Source organism: Nematolebias whitei, chromosome 2 (assembly GCF_014905685.2).
Source record: "Nematolebias whitei isolate Nwh7 chromosome 2, NemWhi1, whole genome shotgun sequence".
In the NCBI taxonomy this organism is placed as follows: domain Eukaryota; kingdom Metazoa; phylum Chordata; class Actinopteri; order Cyprinodontiformes; family Rivulidae; genus Nematolebias; species Nematolebias whitei.
This window is the reverse complement of record NC_056499.1, coordinates 21,971,156-21,994,925: the sequence shown is the minus strand read 5'-3', so window position 1 is coordinate 21,994,925 and position 23,770 is coordinate 21,971,156. Positions and strand designations below refer to the sequence as shown.

General features: G+C 39.3%; 1 protein-coding gene across 1 annotated transcript in view; it reads left to right on the top strand.

The window, feature by feature from the left end:
- Positions 1–23,770, top strand: part of fam214a (family with sequence similarity 214 member A) — a 44,758-nt gene that overhangs the window by 11,561 nt on the left and 9,427 nt on the right. Inside the window, exons 2-4 of the mRNA XM_037690814.1 lie at positions 19,188–19,372; positions 21,839–22,035; positions 23,456–23,581. Of these exons, the coding sequence (XP_037546742.1) occupies positions 19,188–19,372; positions 21,839–22,035; positions 23,456–23,581 (508 nt within the window). The remainder of the gene's footprint in view (positions 1–19,187; positions 19,373–21,838; positions 22,036–23,455; positions 23,582–23,770) is intronic.

The following is a 23,770-nucleotide window of genomic DNA, read 5'->3' as shown; positions in this document are numbered from 1 at the left end:
TACAGGTTTACAAGATCGCAACACTGACCACTGAGCTACCTGATCCCCTGTTGTGGTTTAGTACTAAAAGATCATAAAATAATTTGATTTTAAATGTTAGGGGAACAATTAGGGTAAAACTAACCAGATGTTCTTAATCAGTTCATCTATGGGTGCTGATTCTAATTAATCTGGCAGAAAAATAAATTACTCTCTGACTGGAGGAGTAGTTCATCCCAGATGTAACATATTTTCTTCACAGTTGTGGGTTAATGGTCACACTAACCGATCTGTTAACAGAGAGCTCTGTAGGGGCTCATTGTGGAAGCACGGTTTCATTGCTTATTAACAGAAGTGTTGGGTTAAGTTAATTTAAGACTCATCACAGCTATCTTGTTTCCTTTTCTCCATTGTCTCATTCCATCCCTTTTAGGCAAACGACTAGGCTTCATATTTAGTCAGGTGATTCACCCTGACCACCGAGGAAGCAGCTGACAGTCAGTCCTGTTCGACTGGCTCAGTGTTCCTTTCTCCTTCACATGATATTTACTAGCCAAATTTGTTTTGTAGTTTTATCCTCTGTAAATTATGGTGAATTTGTTGATCTGGGGGCTGTTCTTTCCATAACAGATAACCTATTCAGTACACTTTCACCAGGATAAAGGTGAAGTGTTTCTATCATCACGTTAAAACTTTGGCCTCCTTCTTCTTTGTGGCTTACTGGATTCCCCAGCCAAGTTGTCCTGTCCCAGCTGATACACTTTTCACGCAGCCTCTAGAGCCACGCTGCTCAAGTTGCCCGTTTTGGACTCCCCTTTCAAGAAATTGGCATCTGCAGCCATTGGTAGGTCACAGGCATGTGCATTCATGTTGGACAGGGTAGCTGTAATTACAGAGGATGGGTTGGCCTACTACCCTAGTGTCTTGTTGTTACCAGGAATCTGCTAGCTGATATTTTCAAATGCTGTAGCAAAGTGTTATGTCAAATACAAAGGTATGTTTTGTCTTGAGTACTTGCAGAAATAACTTTTTTTTTTGTAATATACATTTTAAGTGTTTCATATTTAGTCAGGCGAGAATTTTTTTCCCTAAAAAAATCTTATTTGTTGTTTCTAAAAAGTTCTCTTTGTAAACATGGCACCATTTTCTAAAAATGTTTTAATTTACATGGAATCATAGAAAATTGACTCGATTGACTCGACTTGATGTGCAGGACAGTGAGTGTTAACTGGGAATTATGCAGGTATAATGAACCCAGTATCCATTGAGGGACATCTGGACAGATTTTCCTCACAATGTTTAAAGCCAATCGAGGTAAATCCTAAATTTTTTGCTAAAATATTCCCATTTCCTATGTTTGTTTGTTTTTTATTATGCTTGTTGTACAGATACATCGTAGTATTTTCTTCCACCATTTGTTTTTTCTTTACATTGAGTCTACAAGGAGCAGAGGTCATGTACTGGACTTCAAGTACTTGGGGTCGACTGTCCAGGAAAGTGGGAGTATGGAAAAGAGGTGAAGAAGAGAGTCCAGGCAGGATGGAGTGGATGGAGAAAAGTTTCAGGAGTGGTTTGTGACAAAAGGGTGTCAGTAAGGTTTACAGTTTCTTTGTCATTCGCACCACATGTGGTACATGTGATGGAATGAAATTGTGTACACAGGGTCCCAGTTACATCCAACAAAAATATAAATTGTAAAGAAAAACAGTAATAAGATCTAAGAACTAAGAAATACTCTGAACTAAGAACACACTAAGCACTAATAGTACAAAAACAATACACCGAACAACAGCAGCACGAACATGAGTGTGTGAGCAGATGAGTACGGATGAACACAGCAGCATGAAATAAATCAACAGCATAAGATCAGCAACATAGATAGACAGCAGCACTTCTCAACAATCAAGTGGCATTACAGTGATTTTTTTTTTTTTTCAGTAAAGGTCAAAGGAAAAGTTTACAAGACAGTAGTGAGACCAGCTATGTTGTATGGTCTGGAGACAGAGACATTGACTAAAAGACAGGAGAAAGAACTAAAAGTACAGAAATGAAGATGTTGAGGTTCTCCTTAGGAGTGACAAGGATGGATACGGTTATGAATGAGATCAGAGGTACAGCACAGGTTGAACAACTGGGAGATAAAATTAGAGAGGCCAGGCTGAGATGGTTTGGACATGTCCAGAGGAGGGACAGTGGGTATATTGGTAGAAGGATGTTAGAAATGCAGCTGCCAGGAAAAGGACAAAGAGGAGATACATATGAATGCAGTGAGAGAGGACATGGAGGAAGTTGGAGTGAGGACAGAGGACGCAGAGGACAGAGTGAGATGATTCATTGTGGCAACCATAAAGTGAGAACTGCTGAAAGGAAGAAGTAGTAGTTCTTTTCTTTTTGTGTATTATTGACGGTTCAATAAAGTGATTAATATTTTAGTGTTGTAATAAATAGTTTTTGCCTCACTCTATTAAAGGAAATATTATTGTTTAGTCATTCATTGAAATATTACAGTATAAAACTCTTTGGTTGTTGTTGAGAACCAAGCAAACCTGTAATCTGTCATTGTTACTGTCGATGTGTCTGGGTCAGAGGTCAGATTAGAGGTGGGCCTATGACTTCATAGTTTAAAAATGTTTAAACTGGCCAAACAAAAAAATGTGAGAGTTGTGTTTCGAGATTTTGCAGTTTGGGACTTGAAAAAAAAAGTTTTTGTGTGGACACAAGACCAAAACAACAAAATAAACTTTTTACGCATTTACAAAAGTTTTCTCGTGTGAGGAAAAGTCTTGAATTTGTTAGAATAATTTGTTCCCACTTTGCCCACCTTGTTAAGAACCACTGTGCTCATTCCACTTCAGTTCTTGTTATATAACTAGTTAGAAAGTGACTGCACCTCTCCTGCTTGAAAAAAGAGCTTTTGAAGGTCCAGCTGAAATGCATGCAAAAAAAAAAAAAAAGTCAAAGGAGCACTGAGTAAGTCATACTCAAGCTTTGAAGATGGTGTTACTGGTATTTCAGGATAGCTGAGGGAGGATTAGAGGGAGGTGTGATGAGTAGTTATGAACAAGCCAGTGCCACGAGTACGTAGTTGGCCCCTGTTTTAGTCACCCTCATACACAAGTCCCCCCAGCGTGGTTTGAGTGTTCTTACAGGAGTTTTTCCATCTTGTAAATGTTTCACCCACACAGTATTTTTTCAGCTTCTACTGTGCATTTTGCTCAGTCTGCTGTTTTTAGTACACCTGGAAGCTGTCCTCTGTAACCAGTTTTCTACATTTAGCTTCAGAGCAGCTCATTTGAATAATAAGGGATTGAAGCACCTTACTCAGGCACTTCACTTTCTATGTTGGCGAAGATGAAGAGAATACTGTGTCTTAGCTGTAACCCCAGCAGCATTTTGCAGCAGCGTTTGAGCTTTAATTTATAGCTTTGAGGTCAGTACTTGGGAAAGAGTAAAGTAGCTTTAGATTATACAAGAAAAATGTTTTTCTCGCAGACTTTACTAATCGTTTTCATTCCAGCTCTGCTTTTGGCTGAAATCAGTCGTACCATTGGTGTGAAATGAAATCCTCCAGTCTCGTGGCATTCTATGACCCATTGTTGCCTAACGCAGATGAACGTTTGTTCTTGCTGTTGCTTTCATCATACCGTGCTTGCCTAATACTGTGAAGCTCTTTTGTGATTAAGCAAAGGTTTTTCTACATCTACACGGAAATGGTATTTTAGGAGATCTTAAATTGTATTTTTGACATTTTCACCAGATGGTATTTTTTGTCATCTGGTTCCTGAGTGAAATTTTTTTAAAAGACCATCCTTGCGTTTTCATGTGAACAGCCTAAACACAACTTTTTAAACATAATGACGTCTACAACCCCAAACATAACAAATAATGACGGATTATATGCTTAAATTTGCGTTGCAGATGCCAGTTGCTCAACTAGAGCAAAACCTTTGGTTGCTGTATGACTTCAGTGGACAGACGAAATTGTTGAATTGTCAACTGAACTAAAGCAAATGTTGCAGAAAATTATTGCAATGTACATCAAGTAAACATCAAGATTCATGCTCAATAATCCAGGTAGAAAATCCAGCAAAGTTCAGTCAGTTCATCTGGACGGTTTCTTTTTATTTATTTTTATTTTTGTTGAGACATTTCGTCCTTCATCCAAAGGACTTCATCAGTCTGAGGAACCACAACAAACTAAGTCCCACAAGCAGTACACTCCCATAGTAGACCAACCAGTTTGCTGGTGATAAGATTGTTTCTAGGGCCCGCCCTCTCCCCATCGACTCCTCAGAGGCAGCCAAAGTGGTTAAAAAAAATCAAAGTTCAAGATCAATAAACGAGGTAAAATATCCAACAAAGTTCAGTCAGGTCATCTGGACGGTTTCTTTTTTTTTTTTTTTTTTGTGCTGCTTATGCTACTGAGTTTGTTGTGGCTCCTCAGACTGATGAAGTCCTTTGGATGAAAGATGAAACATCTCAATAAAATAAATAAAAAACTGTCCACATGACCTGACTGAACTTTGCTGGATTTTCTACCTGGATTATCGTGCATGAACTTTGATGTTTACTTGATGTACGTTGCAATTCTTTGCTGCAACATTTGCTTTAGTTCAGTTGACAATTCAACGATTTTGTCTGTCTACTGAAAAAAAAAAATGTCATCCAGATGACCTGACTGAACTTTGTTGGATACATCAACGTTACAAAAAAACGTTTGAGGACTGACGTGTATTTAAAAAAAAAAAAAAGCCTATTTGAACACTAAGAGAAAAAGTGACGGAGGAGAAATTCCCCTTCATTAGCTATGTTTACATGTGCAAAATATTTTGACTGGATTGAAATGTTTTCAGATTAAATAATTCAAATGTATCGTTTACATGGGCACAATTTGTTCATGACAAGCGTTTACATGCAGCGGGCTTTGTTCTGAACAGAAGTAGTGACATGCGCAGAGTGGTAAACTCTCCTTAAAAAAAAACACAGAAGAAAAAGTTCTACTTCCGGTTTACTTCCGGGATGAACATAAACAAACCTAAGCACCCAAAATGGACCCGCGACAGGTTTTAATGACGGTGGAGACGTTGCTCACTCCCTGACTGAGCTACAGGTGATACAGATCATTTTGAGCTCTTTCAAAGTTTCTACTAGAAATACTGTTGCTCACCGACCAGTTTTGCTTCCCCGACAGGCTAATATTATTAGCATTACCCAGGTGGAAATGACATAGTCGCACATGCGCAGTCGGGTCAGTTTTTCACCATCAGATAAAAACGAACAGATGGAGCATTTACATGCGCACCGTTCGCATTAGGAATTGGCATAAACCACCCGTTTCGTTCTGATCACAGATTATTTCGGATCACGCTGAATAAACAAAAAATAACTCGAACGGGGCGTTTACATGATGCGTTTTTATTCCGAACGGCCGTTTGATCTGATTACTTGTGTCCATGTAAACATAGCTGTTGTCAGTCCATTCAAAAAAGACTCGGTTTTTGCCATCCTGGTCTTTTTTTTTTTTTTTACTTCTGTTTACAATTTAGAGTGCAAACGTCACATCTTCTTTACTGTTGGTGTATTTTCATGGCAACATTAAAGTGCCAGGCAGGTGCCTGGCATAGTTACTACAGGCTCACTTTCTATGTGGATGACAACTTTGTATCGAAACAGTGTTGTGTTTACAAGGATATTTTCATGAACGGCAAACAAAAGGATTGTTTTGGAAAGACAGCATTTCTGTGCAGACAAGGGCTGGGAAAGCCACTGAAGTGAGATTTGTTTTTTTGGGGGTTAACCAAAAGTTTATTGTAGTGACGTCAAAGTGCATGCGCAATAATCCAGGTAAAAATCCAACAAAGTTGAGTCGGGTCCTCTGGACTGTTTCTTTTTGTTGAAACGTTTCATCTTTTGTCCAAAAGACTATCAGTCCAAGGAGCTACAACAAACTCAGTTTTATAAATTGCACACTCACAATAGTGGGCCAACCAGTTTGATGGTAATAAGATGGTTTCTGGAGTCCGTCCTCTCCCACCACTTTGGCCATGGCTGCTTCAGATAAGTCAGCGGGAGAGAGGGCGGACTCCAGAAACCATCTTATCACCATCAAACTGGTTGGCCCACTACGTGAAGGTGCTATTTATAAGACTGAGTTTGTTGTGGCTCCTTGGACTGATGAAGCCCTTTGGATGAAAGATGATTCATTTCAACAAAATGAATCTGTCCAGAGGACCTGACTTTGTGGGGTTTACTGCACTGAGTTTAAACTAAATCCTGAAAACACAAATTCATGGTGCAGCAATACAAAAATAAATCATTTCTAACACGAACACTGAACTTATTTTGAATTTTCTTTTAGTAAGGAAAGTCAGTCGTGTTTAACGTCAGTACTTATCTGAGGCTCAACGTGGACGTCTGCTTATCTGTCTGTTGGTTCTGATTAGGTGCTACACACCCTTCTCTGTTTCTGCATTGGGTGCAAAAGACCCATTCTTCATAACATACCTTTCATTTTTAGAACAATTGCTTGGAGTTTGGTGTGTTTTGTTCCCCTTAGCATTCAATCCCTTTTACATGGAGATGAAGGATTATTAGCAAGTGAAAGAAGCGCTACTTGATAAATATGTAAGGATGCTGTGCAAGCCTTGTGACAAAATGTTCACTTTAACCTCAAGATATTTTTTAATCTAAAATCTCCCATCTTGTTTGCCATGTGATTCCAGTAGTGCGTAAGCGTCTCAGCTGTTAAACAACAGCCAAGCTTATGACTGAAGATAATGGCAGTGAAAGAGAGGTCAAGGTGTGTCCGTTTTATTTGTTGACGGTGGAAGACTGATGAAAGCTTGAGTTCAAGAAACAGATGTGAGGTTCTTCTCAGCTTGAACCGTTCTAATGCCTCTCAGCCAATCAGGACTTGTTGCTATGTGTGCTGTGAATCTGCCCCTTGGTGCCGCTGAGTGGAAGCAACACACGAGTTCATAGTTTAAAGAAAGTTTTATTTTGGAGGGATCTGGAAAGGTTTTAGCCCAAACAAAGTTCTAAACAGAGATGCTAAACATCCTTCCTGGAGTTAAATGGCTGCTCACGGACTAAGTCAAAGTTTATTGGTAAGATAGTTTTGGCAGCCAACTTAAAAGTGAATTCTGAAATGTCGAGGTCACTCCGCCTTAGCAGTAAGTAAAAACAAATGAGCTGGGTTTTACTTTTTTATTGTATTTTTAATTTGAATCTGATTCTGTTCTTTCTCACCGGTGATCATTAATGGCCTTTACAGTTTTTTCTTTTGTCAAAAACAGCTTGTTGGCCGACTTTACCATCGTTTCCATTTTTTATTTTTAAATCTCACAACACAAGTCGGACAAAAACAGGAAACGTGAGCTGGCAGTGACGTACTCCTTGTGTTATTAAACACTATGGAAACACAGCTGACCTTGTTCTTACTGTTGAAGTTACAGTCAACCCTGTGCTGTCTGACCTGAAACAGAGAACAAAAGCTCGGTCGTGACACGAGCACAGCCCAACACAAAGAAAGCATGATGACACGAGTTCACAGCAGACGAGTCTCAGTCTCTGTACGATACGAGGACATGGTGTGGAGTCGAAGCATGACAAAACACTGTCGATGGCCAACACAGTGAAGGCAGTCAGCGCATGTCGCTGCCCACTCACAGGCACAGGAGGAGCTTTAACTGTCTTCACATCAAACTTAATCTCGTTGTCTCATCTAAAAACACATCGAGGCAGCTCCTCCGTACTCGGAGACACTCTTCAATCACTGTGACAGGAAGTTTTAATGCAATGTCTCTGTTGCCGTGGTGATATTGGTTCTTCTATCTCCCTTTCTTCTTTACTGGTTAACAGTTGTGATCATTGATCACTGCTGTCCTCTAGTTCCAACTCAAGTCAGCTGGAGAGAAAAGACTGAGGTTACTGAGGCCACAACAACTCCTTCTTACACTGGAACTTGTCCAAGAGAAGCTGCTGGTGTTTATCCACAGGGCTGCTCTTTTTTGTTTGAATGATCTGACATCAGATATTGGTAAGACTTTTTTGGTTATTGTTTGTATTTAATTTTATTACTGATGGCTATCTTCTTGATTAAAAAAAGGGGTAATCATTAATCAGTTATTCAACCAAATTCACTTATCCAAACTGCTGAGGGTTGCTTGTTTAGGTCATGAAGTAAAGAAAACTTCATGTGGTGTACTTACGGTGACGAGATTCAGTCTGCCAGCTTTTGAGTTTCACTTTATTTATTTATTTATTTTATTTTATTAATTCCAGACATGTCAAAACCATTGCACAGTGTGTATCAACATCACTACCAATATGAATCTGTGCATCCTCTTACTGTATATACCTACACACACATGCATACACGCACATTTGAACACAAGAACCCTTTGCAAAACAAGCCCACATCAGCAAATACATCTGCTTTGACTGAACACACACAAAATTAAAAATAAATAAATAATAACCTTTAAAATCTGGAAGTTGTGAACACAGTGGAACATTATGCTGGTGTAAATTGTGAGTCATCCAGTACATGGTAATCTCAGCTAATTTATTCAGACAACTGGACTCTCCTAAAGAGATTTATCAGTTCAGTCCTGAAAGGTGGGGAGGTTCAAACCATTGTTTGGTTGTTTATCTTGGGAGTCGTGCAAGTCACATGCAAATCCCTCTCTCTCCCATAACTCCTGAGGGTCATCAGGGTTGTTGTTAACATGGTCAGATTGTGAGGTGTATAGTGTTGTGCATGAAGGTGCAAATTGGTGTGAAACTTTTATTTAATGTTGTTTTTTTCTTGTTTGACAAAACTTTGTTTGATAAAGCATTTTGAAGCCGGGCCTGATATGTCCTCTTCCCACCTCAGTGTGATTTAGGTAAAGACAGAGGTAATGTAGGGACGTTGGAAGTGATGTAACATGTCTGAGCCACCAAGTGAGGTAGTCACAGAGATGAAATGGTCAGAATACGTAAAGGTTAGCTGGCATCACGGCTTAAGGATTTGATGCAGTGATGACAGATATATGTGTAACCAGCTGGTAAAGGATGGACGTCCAACACACGTATAGTAATGTTTAGTATTCTACTTCAATCCCAACTGAGTTGCATTCCATGCTTCCTATTTCATGATGTGGGATGTGATGTTGCCTCAGGGTGTGACTGGCTCAGTTGGTGTTTTATGTAGCTTAAAAAGGGGCTTGTTTTTGCAAACATAGAACGGTTTGATAAAAATAACACCTGGTCTTGCTACTTTTACTCTTCTCTCAGATCACTGGTCTTCTATATTCAAAATAAGTATGTTACTGTTCTCAGAGTATCTTAGTATGGAAATATTAGTAGACTGCTAGATTTTGACCTGAAGAATTTTGATAAACTTCATTTTGGGTGTTTTGGCATTTGAATGAAACACTTAAAAAAAAAAAAAAAACCTTCCAAACACAACACCTTGGTGAACTTCAAACTAAATGTGTCTAGAGATTTTTTTTCTCAACTTTTTACACATTCTACTTTCAATGGAATGCCTTTGTTTGTGTGTCTTTTCTTCTGTGCAGTGTTTTTTTCCCCCTAGATTTTTTATTGATCTGCCAGTCTCCACTTGGGATATCCTGAAAACCTTTGTTCTTTTTTGTGTCTGTTTTCCACTGTTTGCACAGAACAATCTAAAATATAGGCAATTTGTCATTCTCAATATCCTCTGATGAATTTGTTGTTCTTGTTCATAAAGTTGTGGGTGATATCACAAATTTGGATATTGATGCACCTGTCGGTTACATACTTGGACCAGTGATTTGGTACAGTTTCTTTGCATGAATTTAGTGCTCTGCTTTGCACTTCCTAGTTGTTGGTACTGTTGCATTTGAAATAGGTCATGAAAGTTCAGAGGTCCAGGAGGGTGCAGGTTTTCTTTATAGTGAATTTGGTCCTGTCACCTTGGGTTGAATTTGTCGGGATTACTGTGGAACGTTGGCTGTTTGTCAACTGGTGAATTCAGGAGCACAGGCTGGCGGAAACTACAAAAGCACTTAATTTGAGTATGCTGTGTCTTTGAGTTCATTGTCCTGGAATCAAACCATGATAGTGGTGCTGCACTGATTGCGGCTTAATGTTGGAAGAAGAAACATGAAGATAAATGAAAATATGAGAACAGTTTGTTAGATATTTAGCAACTGAAGCGAATCTAAGACGGATAACTTGAGATTAACTATAGCTTGTAAGACACAGGGCATATTTGATATGTTGCTAAAACAACATTATTCAACTAAAGCAGATCTGGAATGCTGATGTCGTGGTTGTAGATCAGTTAGTCTATCACTGTAAGTTATGGGGCACTGCATGTTCATACAAAAGTACACGTGCGTGTGCTGAGACTGAAACATTTAATCTGATGTAGACAAGTATTTTTAATGCTGTCGTGCATATTTTAGGACTGACAACGTGTTTGGTTTCACCCTTTAGTGATTCGTTTATTGGTGCAGAATGTACAAAACTATGAGTGAGTCCTTATAATTCACAAGAAATGTAGATTTAGTCCAAATGGTCATTCTAAACTGCTTGGCCTCCAAAAATATGTACTGACCCTGGAGCAGAAAAAACACGTCACTGCCAACAATTCCCACAGTGGCAGAAACACATTTGGCCAAAGCTGCTGACACTAAAGATTTGCCACCTGCTTTGCTATTTGTGCATTTGAATATTTTGAAAGTGGATTTATGCCAGAAAGTGGACATCAGGCAGCGTACCATCCAAATCAAATTTTCCAGTGCATAAAGAATTACTAAAATGTTGTTTACAATGTTAAGGGCATCATTGCAAAACAGATATAGTTGAGAAAACAATATGGAAATATAAAAAAAAAATCACAAAAATTGAAACTCAAGAGATGGATAGAACCTTTATAAAACATTTACAAATCTTCTGAGTAACTCAATGGAAGAACAGCCCTGTGGTGAATTTTAGGGTCTTTTGAAAACAGTTCATGGCAGGGGTGCCCAATACGTCGATCGCAATCTACCAGTCGATCACAAAGGTTGTGTGGGTAGATCGCATGGCATAAATAAATGTAGACGTCAGCCTGTCATCCATCCTCACTATAACATTTTTCACTTGACTGACTGACATACAGGGCAGCCAGTCTCAGAGTGGAGATCTTTTTTGGGGGGGAATCCCCCCGCAAAGGTGCGAAATGCTCTGCAAGTGTGAAGTCGCACATGCACACTACAGGCAGCTCCAGTCCCAAGTTGTTTTTCTGCACTAACAACAGTTATAATAAATGACAGAGAGCAGAGTGTTTTTTTGCTGCTCACCCTGTTTCAGTATGTAGGAGCAAATCTAATAAAATCCAGGGTCCAAAGAGACGTTAGTGTATTCACCAGTTTGGACACAGCTGTCATGCAGACGCTGCATGTGCATTGAGGGTTGCCATATAAATGTAAAATGTCTTATTTACCCCCTCCTTTTCTGGTCACATGTTCAACAAACACAACACACACCTCATCTTGGAATATCTACTCAGTAGGACAGTTTAGGTCAAAATACAATCATTTTAAAGCCACAGTACTGTAGTTCATAATTTCTTATCTGGTGGCAACCCAGCTGACATGGAAACTACAGTGTTTTTGAGTAAACCTGCTCATTTTTTTGTTTATTACCCCCAATAAACATTGAAAAGACTCAAATCTTTCCAGACAGTTTGTTCTTGTGTAAACGGGGTCTTAGTGGGGTAGGTCACTTTGACTTGGTCATTTTAAAAGTATATCACATGATGAAAAAGTGTGGGCACCCCTGGTTCAGGAGTTGTCTTTGCTGATGACTTTATAAAAGACGTAGCTTCTCTAAAACAAGTAGCTCATAAAAAAGGAAAGAATTACATCCATCAGTGTTTTAGCTGTAACTTCTCAAAGTTTTGAAGTGTTTCTCTTTTCTTTCACTGATAACATTCATCATACTAAATTCTGTAACTTCAGACACTCATTTCAAGTCTTTGCTAGCTTGTTTTTCTGGAAGGTGACATCAACATTCATCAAACGGTTGATTGTATGAAACTTTGGCGAGACAGAGAAAAACAGAAAATGAGAGCCACCAAGTCGTGTGTCTATATTTATCTCACCAAGAGCTGCAGAAATGAGATTTAGCGTGAAAGAAGTGTCTCAGTAATCTTCCATCCCGCTGCTGTATATTAATTTAAACTGTGTATGTGTGTGTCTGAGTGTGAAAGGCTGTATGACTTTCGATAAAGACATTTTCATCTTCCTTTTGAGAAATGAAGTTGAGAGAGAGCTGCACAATATATTAAAAAACGTATCTTTGTCGCAGTATCCATGTGTGCTATATTCTTATCATAAAGAACAGCTTGGGCTGCAATAAACCAGTCAGCTATTGGATTCTAAGTGCCATGTGTTCATGCTCTGCATGTCAACAATATATTTGACCAATCAGATGGACTTTCATAGCTCTTGATGCACACATGTATTTAGATGAAAGTGACAGACGACTTGAAATGCTCAGAAAAATGTGAGTTTTGTGATGTTAAAACAGAGAAAGGAGTGAGGAAAATGCAGGTTCATAGCAGCTGATTTTGTTACTGCAGTAATTTAACGGAGTTGATAGCATTTTTTGCTAATATCATCCATCTTTAATATAAAATGTTCTTCATACTGTAGATACAGGTTCATATGTTGTCACCATTTACTGGTAATTCAAGTTTCAGTATGAGGAAAATAATCTCCATGCGGCACATTTCATTCAGCCCTCCTCCATCTACACCAGACGTTGGCAACTTAAGGCTAGAGGGCCAAAAGTGGCCCTTGAACAATCTCCCATCACCCCCCCCACCCACCACCACCTTCAATATCCTTAGTTTAAAAATAATACAAAACAACTTTTACAAAAATGATTGATTAAAAAAAACAGCAATTTATCAACAAGATTTTGGGAAATTTAACATTTTACGCAAAACTTTTTAAAAAAACATTTTAAGTCGTTGTGTTTCCATAACTAGACTGAACCTTAAAGACTTAGAAACACAAATATACGTTTGTTTTGCATATTTCCGCTAACGTGTATAACATGTTAAGCTAACGTGTATAACATGTTTAACGTGTATAACATGTTTAACGTGTATAACATGCTGATAATGTGTAACATGTTAAGCTAACGTGTATAACATGATAATGTATATAATGTAAGCTAATGTGTGTAGCATGATAAGCTAATGTGTATAACATGATAAGCGAACGTGTATAACATGTTAAGCTAACTTGTATAACATGATGATAATGTGTATAACATAAGCTAACGTCTATAACATGATAAGCTAACATGTATAACATTATAAGCTAACATGTATTTTCAACCTTTATTTAGACAGGTTAATCCCATTGAGCCTCGAGGACTCATTTACAAGAGAGACCTGGTTTCAACAAAGAATGATGACAACAGTGGACAAAGTATAACATAAGCTAATGTGTATAATATTATAAGCTAACGTGTACAACATTGTCACAAGACCCAGTTTACAGAATATGTCTTATATTCCTAAAATATATGGGAAAGACATGATTTATAAAGCATGCTATGCTACAATAAGAAAAAGCCTAAAAAGAAGTCTTATAGATTATCTGTCATAATGAACATTAATTTTCCAATTCTTTATGCGGCCTTTGATTGCTTTAAACGTCTTGATGTGGCCCTTTGGAAAACAAATGTTGCCCACCTCTGATCTACACCCACAGTGGGCACTGAGTGGACGCTGCAGCCAGGAGAACTGTGGATTGCTGTTGTGAAACGGACTCAATCTGAGAATCCAAAGAAGTTTCAGAAACCTTTAACCCTCTCAGTTTTAAAGAGCGCTCGATATCGTTACGGGTTGACGCAGTTTGGCGAGCCCAGCAGACCGCTGCTCCGTAGCTGCCTGGAAATTGCCTGAATGCACAACCTTTCAACCGGCTGGTTATCTAGAGCCTGCAGCCCCCCCGAAGAAATTAAACACCTTACCACATAATCTGTTGAGGACCTCAAAAGATTTCAAGCACCGAGTTAGCTTTTTAAATCAGTGAAATATTGCCTTTCATAAGAACTGACGATATTTGGTCTTGAGTTTAATTATTTGGTCTTTTTGAGAAAATGGAGTAGTTAGAGCTTTAATGTCTGGCTGAAGTGGAGCTCAACCATTGATGTGGAAAGTAATTCATTACTTTTCACAGCCTGTGTGGACCCGCAGAAGGAAAAACAGAACATTTGATTCTAGAGGCACTTTTTTTAAACTATTTGTTTATCATACGCCTTCACATTGATTTTATAATTAGACTGGAATGTTTTATACAACTAAAAGCCAAACTTCTTGTTTATTAATTTTTAGTTTTTACAGTTAAGCTCTGCCTTAACTCCACAGTAATGACTGTCATTGCCATACATCGTTTGTCTCTATGATATTGAAAAGACAGTGTGTTTTTTCTTTAATTGTATCTTTTTTCCCCTTCGGTGGCCTGTCAACCGTTAATATGTACTATACACATAAGCATAAAATATCAAATAGAAAATAAAAATGGGTGTTACTATAGTTCAGTCAGAATTAGATGGATACGTTTCTGGGATTTTGGGATCATAAATAAAAGTCGTGGGGCATCTTTTGTAATAAATTCATAACAATTCTGCTAATAATGATTTTTATTTCTAAGATTATAAGGGTACACTTGAAGTTGACATGAAACATTAGATATTTTGTGTTCCTTTTGAACTTTCTGAGCTTGTTTTATATCCCAATTTAGCTAAAAATGTTGCCTTGAGCAGGTTCCCTACAGACCTTCTTTCTCTTTTTCTCTAAATTATTGAATGCGTTGCCTAACACTGGTGGTGTCTTTTCATTATATTATCTCTTGGATTGTTTGTCCATAACCTTACTGAAATAAATTAAAAAAATAACAAAACCGCCAACAATAAAAAAATATTGATGCCAAAGTAAGGAGCCAAGTGAAATACTTGGTTAAAAATAAAAAATAAACCTTAACAATAAACACTAATATTGGAGATTTAAAAAAAAACAATGATGTAATAAAGGGAAAATCTAAAAAAAAAAAAATTAAAGGTTTTTCTAACCAGTTTTATTTGGTTAAAATAGTCGCTGTCAACTTTTTTTTATTAAGACTTGTCGCTTTTTATTTTATTTTTGTAAAACGGGTGAGTCAACTAGATGTTGGACTGACTGATTATTTGCAAGATCATTAGAGGATATCACTAAACCTGGATCTGTGGGGAATGGTTTTCCAACATTTTATAGACCCAACATGTAACTGGCAAACACAGATTAGTCAGTAATGCCAGTACCAGTAAGTATTATTAAAACAGGCTGTTGTACAAACAGCAGTCGGCTGCCTGATCGTTCCGTCTGAACAGAGGACTGAGGAAGATGGGAGTGGTGGCCATATGGATACTTCTGCATTCAAATTAGCTCTGTGTGTGTGTGTGTGTGTGTGTGTCTGTGTGTGTGAGCATACAGCAGCTTTTGCTTTAAAAAGAGAACCGACAGTGATTGTGTGGCTACAGCGCAGGGATTAATGGGTCATCATTTCTCAATTTGTGTGTCTCTCTCACCTCCTTCTGTCTTCCCATCTGTCTCCCTTTTTTAAAACCAACAACGTTGCTAGTATTAAATAGTTAACTTGTTCTTAGGCAATGTTGAATCTCATCAACACAAGTGTCAGAGTGTATATTATAAAACAAATGTGCAGGTCAAGTTAATGAGGCGGATCTTTCTGCTTCTGTCCTAGCAGGCCTGAAGTGTGCATGTGTGTGCTGAACCAGCTGATCTGTAGGTGGGACAAGCTGTTCTTAGGAGCACGGGTTCACAGGTCCAGTAACAAGGCATCAGAATCTTAAAATGGTGTGACATAATTAATGCTTGTTGCACATCTATGGTAGATGAAGAAGAGAGATGGTAAAAAAAATCTGTTTAAAGACAGGGGAACCAAATGACTCATGGAAAAATAAAAGATTTAATGACGTCATGTATAGACAGAGAAAGCTCTAAAACTTAAGTAGAGAAATGGAAAATTCACATCTCATGTGGTACATGTGGTGGAACGAGATTATGCACACAGGATCCCAGTTACTTCCAACAATAAAATGTAAAAGAAGAACAGTAATAAGATCTAAGATATGAACTAAGAACAACATCAACTAAAAATACACTAAGCACTGGTAGCATAAAAAAAATTACGTTGAACAGCAGCACGAACATGAGTCTGTGTGAGCAGATGAGCATGCATGAACACATCAACATGAAACAGATCAGCAGCAACATGATGTGATTTTTCACAGTGATTTTTTTGGTTAGGGATTCATGAGTCTAACAGCTTCAGGGTAGAAGCTGTTCCTCAGTCTAGTGGTTCTACACTTAGTGCTCCTTAACCTCCTTCCTGAGGGGAGCGGGGCAAAATGTGTGTGCGCTGGGTGAGTGGGGTCCTTCATGATGCAGGTGGCTCTCTTCCTGCATCTAGAGATGTAGATGTCTATGATGGTGGGGAGGCTGACTCCAACAGTCTTCTGTGCAGCCTTCACCACTCTCTGCAAATCTTTTCTTTCTGCTCATCAGAGGTACAGTGCAGGTTGAACAACTGGGAGATAAAGTTAGAGAGGCCAGACTGAGATGGTTTGGACATGTCCAGAGGAGGCACAGTGGGTATATTGGTAGAAGGATGTTAGAAATGCCGCTGCCAGGAAAATAACAAAAATGTCAAAGAGGAGATATATGGATGCAGTTATAGAGGACATGAAGGTAGATGGAGTGAGGACAGAGGATGCAAAGGACAGGGTGAGATGGAGGGAGATCACTCTCTGTGGCGACCACTGAAGAAGGAACAGCTGGAGGATGAAGAAGGAGGAGATGAATTTGTTTGAATAAATATGCATATTGTTGCAAAGTTTCCTAAATGTATACAAAACCTCTTGATGTGAAGATAATATAACTATTATATTGGTGAGGTTTAGAGATCTTACATTAGGCTAAAACATTAGTTAAATTTCCTTGTGATGAAATGCACAACAATTGCACATCTCAGTGTTTCAACAAATCATATGTGCATATTTTCTACATCTTTGCCGTTCTGTGTTGTCCTCCATACATCTGTTGAAACTGTGTCTGTGTGTTGGAGTGCGTGTAGGCCACGTAGGAATGTTGTGTTCAGGGACAATGCCTTAATGAATGACAGCTCTGATCTCAGCACACACAGGCTGGGCCTCTTAACTAAAGCCACCATCTTTTGTCCTCCTCCTGCACGTGTACGTGAGTTGCTGTGTGTGTTTTCTGAGTTTTTGTTTGTTTGAAAGTGTTGTTAATAATTTTGCGTCTTGATTAGTTGGTGTGCATGTGTGTGTTTCTCATGTGTGCTATAAGGGGGTGTATGTATGGCTCCTAGGCAATCTGACACCAACTGTGCACATGAATTGTTGCTCAGTGTGTGTTTTTCATTGGTGGGTATGGTTAGCACACCACCTCAGTGGCTGTTTGCCTCTGCTTCCATAAACTCCCCCCTCCTCTCCTTCTTTCTCCTTTGACCCCAGCCTCTGTCACATTACCTTTAGCCCAAATCCTAATAGACTCTGGAACAGGAGCTTTTTCTATTACAGGGAGCGAGAAACCTTAGCTGCAAATAAGCTTGTTGGAGCGCACTATATCCAGCATGTGCAAGCCAGCCGTCATGTACAGGTGATGGACTGTGACCTTGAATTTTGACTGTTGTCGTTTATTACTCCCTCTCTCTGCTCTCTTGCTCTCCTCCTCCCTCACTGCTGGTTTCTGACTCCCTTTGTTCAAACCTTTCTGATTGCAGCCCATGAAGAAAAAAATAAAAGGTTGTCTGTGAATACAGACTCTCTCTCTTCTCATCTCTTTCATCCTGCCTGCATTTTTTTCAAGCGACGGCTGGCAAACAGCCCCCCCCCCCCCCCAACCACCACGCACACACATACATACACAATCTTTCCTTATGTTTTGTATTGGACTGCCTGTCTCTCCACGTGCAGCAGCAGCTCAGAGGCATGTAGGAGGAGTTCCCTGAGAGGAGTGTTCGTGACTGGCTGGCTGAGTGCGATACTTGTGCACGCTTCTGCAGAGCCAGCAGAGAAAGACCCTGTTCCAGCCAGCCCTGCTCTGCCGGGTTGTGCATCTGCTCCTTTGTCCTTACGCAGACCTGACATGTCAGAGCAGGGGTAAAAGTGAGAAGCTTCCATGCTAATTTGATTTGACTTTAGCTTGACCAAATCAAATATTTAGACTCTCAAAGGTTATAAGCAGCTCTGTATATCAGTTGGTTGTCAAGAGAGAAAGCTGTGATTTTTCCTGTGCATCACCTGACTTCCTCTGGGAGTTTTTGCTGGAGGAATTAAGAAAATGGAAAAAACCAGGCCCTTTAACTGTCTAAAAATACTTTATGTAGGGGCTAGGCTTCAGTTTCAATACACGGGCTTTTACAAGTCTGCCTGAATCTCTCGTCTCTCCCATTAATTTGTCTTTTTCTCTACATTAAAATATGACAAAAGGGCTAAGTCCAGTTTGTGACAGCCAGTTGATTGTTCCCCGTCAGCACCATTTCAGCCTTTTTATGATTGATAATCTTTTGCAAAGTCAACAAGAGGTGTCAAAAGGTTGATTTAGCTCTGAGTGGACCTGCCAGCCACACCCAGTCTACAGTGACAAAATTAATGGAGCACAGGGTTGTGCAGTACAGTACAGACAAATTACTGTTCTGTACTTTTCTTGTGCAGCTGGTTGTTCTTATTTTAGAAATGCTGTCTAATGAGGATAAATAAAGCCTTCATCAGTTCTTTTGTTGTCTCTGTATGTTTTGTGTAAAAGAAAGAACAGTCCGTGTGTGGCTTTACCCGTTCGCCCAGCTGACACGAAAGATCTAAATATATATATTTTTAAGCAGCCAAACTGGAAAAGTTGTGTCATCCACTGCCATCCCCCACACTCCTTCCCTAAACAATCGTCAGCAGAGTTAAAAACCAGATCCAGCTGAGCAAAACCCTAAACAAACACATGTGAACCTGCATCAAGGAAACACAGACTTTTATCTATTTTTGTGCATCAGACTCAGCCACAGATCATACAAAAAGTTTATATTTGCTGCGTTTAGTCCAGCTGTTTCCATGTTTCTGTTCTGATTCTTTAAACCTTCCACCTCTTCTTTTTTGTTCAGATGCAACAGAGGAGTTTTTCGAGTATGACACAGAGGAGTTCCTGGTGTTCCTGACCTTGCTGATCACAGAGGGAAGGACACCAGAATATTCTGTCAAAGGCAGAACTGAGGGGCTGCACTGTCCTCCAGCCCAGTCAGCCATGCCGCCACTTCACAAACATGAATGCAGCGACAAATTTCCTCAGGTACCACAACTGCCCCCCCCCCCCCCCCACACACACACACACACACACACATTGCTATTGTCCTTTATGTTTAAACTGAAACTGAAGGCAGTTTTTCTTCATCTTGTTAGAGGCAGGTTTTGTGGTAAAAGTGCTAAGATCGGGCAGCACGGTGGTGCAGTTGATAGAGCTGCTGCCTCTCAGCAAGCAGGTTACCCTGGTTCAAATCCCGGTCCGGTTGCCACTCTGGGTGGAGTTTGCATGTTCTCTCTGTGCATGTGTGGGTTTTCTCTGGGTAATCCAGTTTCCTCCCACAGACCAAAAACATGCACGTTAGACTGATTGGTAACTCTAAAATGTCTCTAGGTGTGAGAGAGAGAGTGAATGTTTGTTTGTCTCTACGTGTCCCTGTGATGGACTGGAGACCTGTCCAGGGTGTGCCCCGCCTCTCGCACAGTGACTGCTGGACATGGGCACCGGCGACCCATAAAGGAAGAAGCGGGTGAAGCTAATGGATGGATGGGAAGTGCTAATATCGAATCAGCCTTTATCGTAATAAAATACAGTAGCCCCTCGATTATCGCGGAGGTTACGCAACGTTCCACACATCACTGCGATAGGTGAAAAAACGCAAAGTAGGAACACAATATTTATTTTAGTATTTATATATATTCTAAGGCTTTATAAACCCTTCCCACACTCTTGCAATGTTCAGAACTCTTAAACCTACGTAATTTTAACAATATAGGTATATGTACAGCAGTGTTTTTCAAAGTGGGGCTGTGGCCCCCTGGAGGACCGCCAGGGGGTGCTAGGGAGACCCCAGAAAGCTGGAGAGAAGAATATAAAAAAGCAAAAATAGTAATAATAATAATAAAAATTGCCCACTAGGGCAATCTGTATCTGTCATTTCCAGATAAACACGCTTGAGAGAGGGTTAGATTTTTTTTGTTTTGTTCTTCTGGTAAACAGTTTGTTGAAAAGTTGTTTTTTTTCAGTGGAAATATAGTACAGTGTTTAAAACATGATAATAACATTTTTATGTTCAGCAGTGGTAATAATTAATTGAATATTGTGAATAAAAGTTCAAACATTCTAAAGTTGATGTTTCTTTACATATTTTGTAGCATTGTATGTGGGTTTGTGAGGGGGGCCTCGGCCAGAAGCTAATGCTGTTTGGGGGGCCATGGCATGGAAACGTTTGGGAACCCCTGCTGTACAGTACTGCAAAATTTTACTCACTAGCTCTGCAGAACAGCAGCTCAGTTCTGGTTGGGCTTTGTTCTGGTTCTGCAGACCTACCCTGCAGCGACAGAGCCCACTGTCTCGTCTAGGGATGCACCATCCACTTTTTTCACTTTCGATCCGATACCGATGTCTACAGTTGGGTATCGGTCGATACCGATCCGATATCAATCTGATGCAGAAAGACAGTGCTGAATTAACAAAAATGGCTTAATCATGTCATCTGAACCCATTTCTGAAACTGGTCCAGATGACATGATTTAGCCATTTTTGTTGTCTACCTGGATGTTTGAGCTTACAAGCCCAGTGCTGAATTAACTTAAAACATTTGTTTTGTTAAACGCAGACATGAATGTACTGAATTGCAAATTTATTGAAAACTCTGCACCATAACAGCACACTTAAACACACCAAGAGCTTCACAAGCTTGGTCAAACATGTAAAAACAACACAACTTTAATTTGTTCAGTCAGTTCGCTAGCGCATGACGCTCCGAGCACAAAGCATAGAATTAGAGTGAATAGATCTGTCCAGTCATGGATCGGTCACATTGTCACCGATCCCTGATCCAGAAGTTTTTCTGATATCAGTACCGATACCGATGTTTGTATCAGATTGGTGCAGTTGATGTGCGCGTGGATAATTGAGCTTTAGGATTATTTGCTACTTTCCTGCCAGTTCTGTGAGCTTAATAGATAGATCGTTACGTCTGACTTTGCATTGCAAAATTTTCACTTCATTTTGGCAGAAAGCAGCAGCAGGAAGCACTGTTGGCTTCTGGGTAGTGTAGTTCTTTTGACTGGCGTTAGTGTAGTCTTATTGAAAGAAAACTACAAAATGGCGGCGCCTGTCCGAAGTATTTTTTTGTTAACTTTTTATCCCATACTGTCCCAATCATGTGAGTAATATTAAAGTTGACAATTGTTGAAAAACTGCGAAAGTCGAACTGTGAAGTAGCGAGGGACTACTGTGCTTAGGTACTGAAAGGTAATTATCAACAAACAAAGGAATCCAATAATGCCATAAAGCTGCATTTGTACTATTATGGTTTCTGGAATAGTTATGCAGAGTAAAAAAAAAATTATTTAAAAAACAGCAGCCAGAAACCCCCCAGCATTCCTTCAACCTAAAGTAAAGCTCCCTCAAGTCTCATTTACTTTGTCCCTAAATTTCAAAAAGTCGTTTACATTTATTAACAAAGCTCTAACCCTGCCTTTTTTGTTGTTGTGTGCGTGCATCCAGTGTCGACAAGCAAGGCGAACCCGTTCAGAGGTGATCCTGCTCTGGAGGAACAACATCCCCATCATGATCGAGGTCATGCTGCTGCCAGACTGTTGCTATGGCGACGAGTGCCCCCCAAGCGACCCCATCAGTGACCCGGTCATCAAACAAGACGCGTTGCTGTTGGAGAGGTGGACCCTACAGGCTGTTCCACGACAGTAAGACAGACACTCAAAAACACAACTTTATCAGATTAAAACTAAACACTTGGTCATTGGGAGAAAAGAACACTTTTACCAGTTCGTCCTGCTTAGTTTGACTGACCTGTTCATGCAGTTCATATTTTAAAAACAAAGAACTTCTTGTGCCAGTGTATTTGACCACTGTGAAAATAAAATCTCCCTCATTGTAAGAAGCTTACTGGTTTATTATACAGAAAGAAGAATACAAACTGTCTTTCTCTGAACAAACACAAGCTCAGCAACCAAACGTTTTTAATTAAAACGTTACACAGTTTTAGATTATAATAGATTTTTAATAGTAGAGATAGACATTATTGTAAAGGTCAAAAGAAACATTTATATTGTACAAAGTATTTCACATAGACCTAACATTAATAGGTTAAATGTGTTTATTTCTTAATTGCTTCTTTACAGCAGTAAATTATTTTATACTTGTGCCAAAATATGAAGGTAGGTCTAAAAAAAGGGATGAGAAAATACAAAAAAGAAATTCACTGATGGTTTATTTGACACCTCAACTAAGTAAACATTGGTTAAATACAGAAACTCTGATATAAAGTATTTTGATTTATTCCACCTCTTGAAACAGTCTCTGTATGCATACAGGCTATAAAAATGTTGAAACTGTGTCTAAGTGACTAAATCTAGAGAAAGTATTCACCAGTTTGCAACACTATGACAGCTGTCCAACTTATGTTGCAAAGCCTTCTTTCTGGCCATTAAAACATCCCTGTTGTTGTATAGAAACACGACCTAGAGGTGTCTGCCGCTGGGACTTTAGCTGCAGATCCTTTGGGTCGTTTGTGCTGCATGGAAGGGGCTTATTCCTGCACATCCCACGGATATTTGATTGGATTGGGAGCTGGGGAGTTTGGAAGCAAAGTCACATCCTTGAGCTCTTTGTGTTATTTAAGTTGTTCATAAGCAGTTTTCGTGGTGTGGCAGACCATTTGTTACATTTGGGAGAGGCTTCTAGTAATAAACCTTTGTTTATTACAATGGCAAAGTAGCTGTAAAACTTTGGCGATATAAACAAAAACATGCACATAACGTGATAGTTTTAGGCATTATGACAACACAATTTAATTAACTTTTTTTAACATTTCAAACATTCAAGAGTGTTAAAATCACAATTTGTACAAAGGTTTTCACATGTTAAACATGCAATGTAAAATAATTGTATTTGTTTTTCTCTTTTTTTTCCCTTCATCCTTGCACTTGGGTGTTAGTTAGCCTAACAGCTGCCCCACTTTCCTCACAAACGCATGTACAAACAGGGGAGGATCTTTTTGAAGAATTAAAAAGAAGAAAGAACAACATGCATCCCCTGACCATTTTCTCATTAACCTGACATACTGGCACACTTCTATTTTCTTATAACTGTGTTTTTTAATAGAAGCGGTGATCGTTTCATTGAGGAGAAAACCCTGCTATTGGCTGTTCGCTCCTACGTCTTCTTCTCCCAGCTCAGCGCCTGGCTCAGCGCCTCCCATGGTATCGTCCCCAGAAACATCCTGTACAGGTCAGACATTAACGCTCACTGACACTGTAGGTCTTTGCTGTTTTGTTGTCAAACCAACGTTTTTAAGCTGCAGCAAATAAGCTAAGGTTGTGTTTGTTTGAAATTTACAATGAGAGGTTTAACCTTGTGTACTGTTGAGTTCAAAAATTCAATTATGGTTCTGACGGTTTCTAAGATTAAAAAGTAACG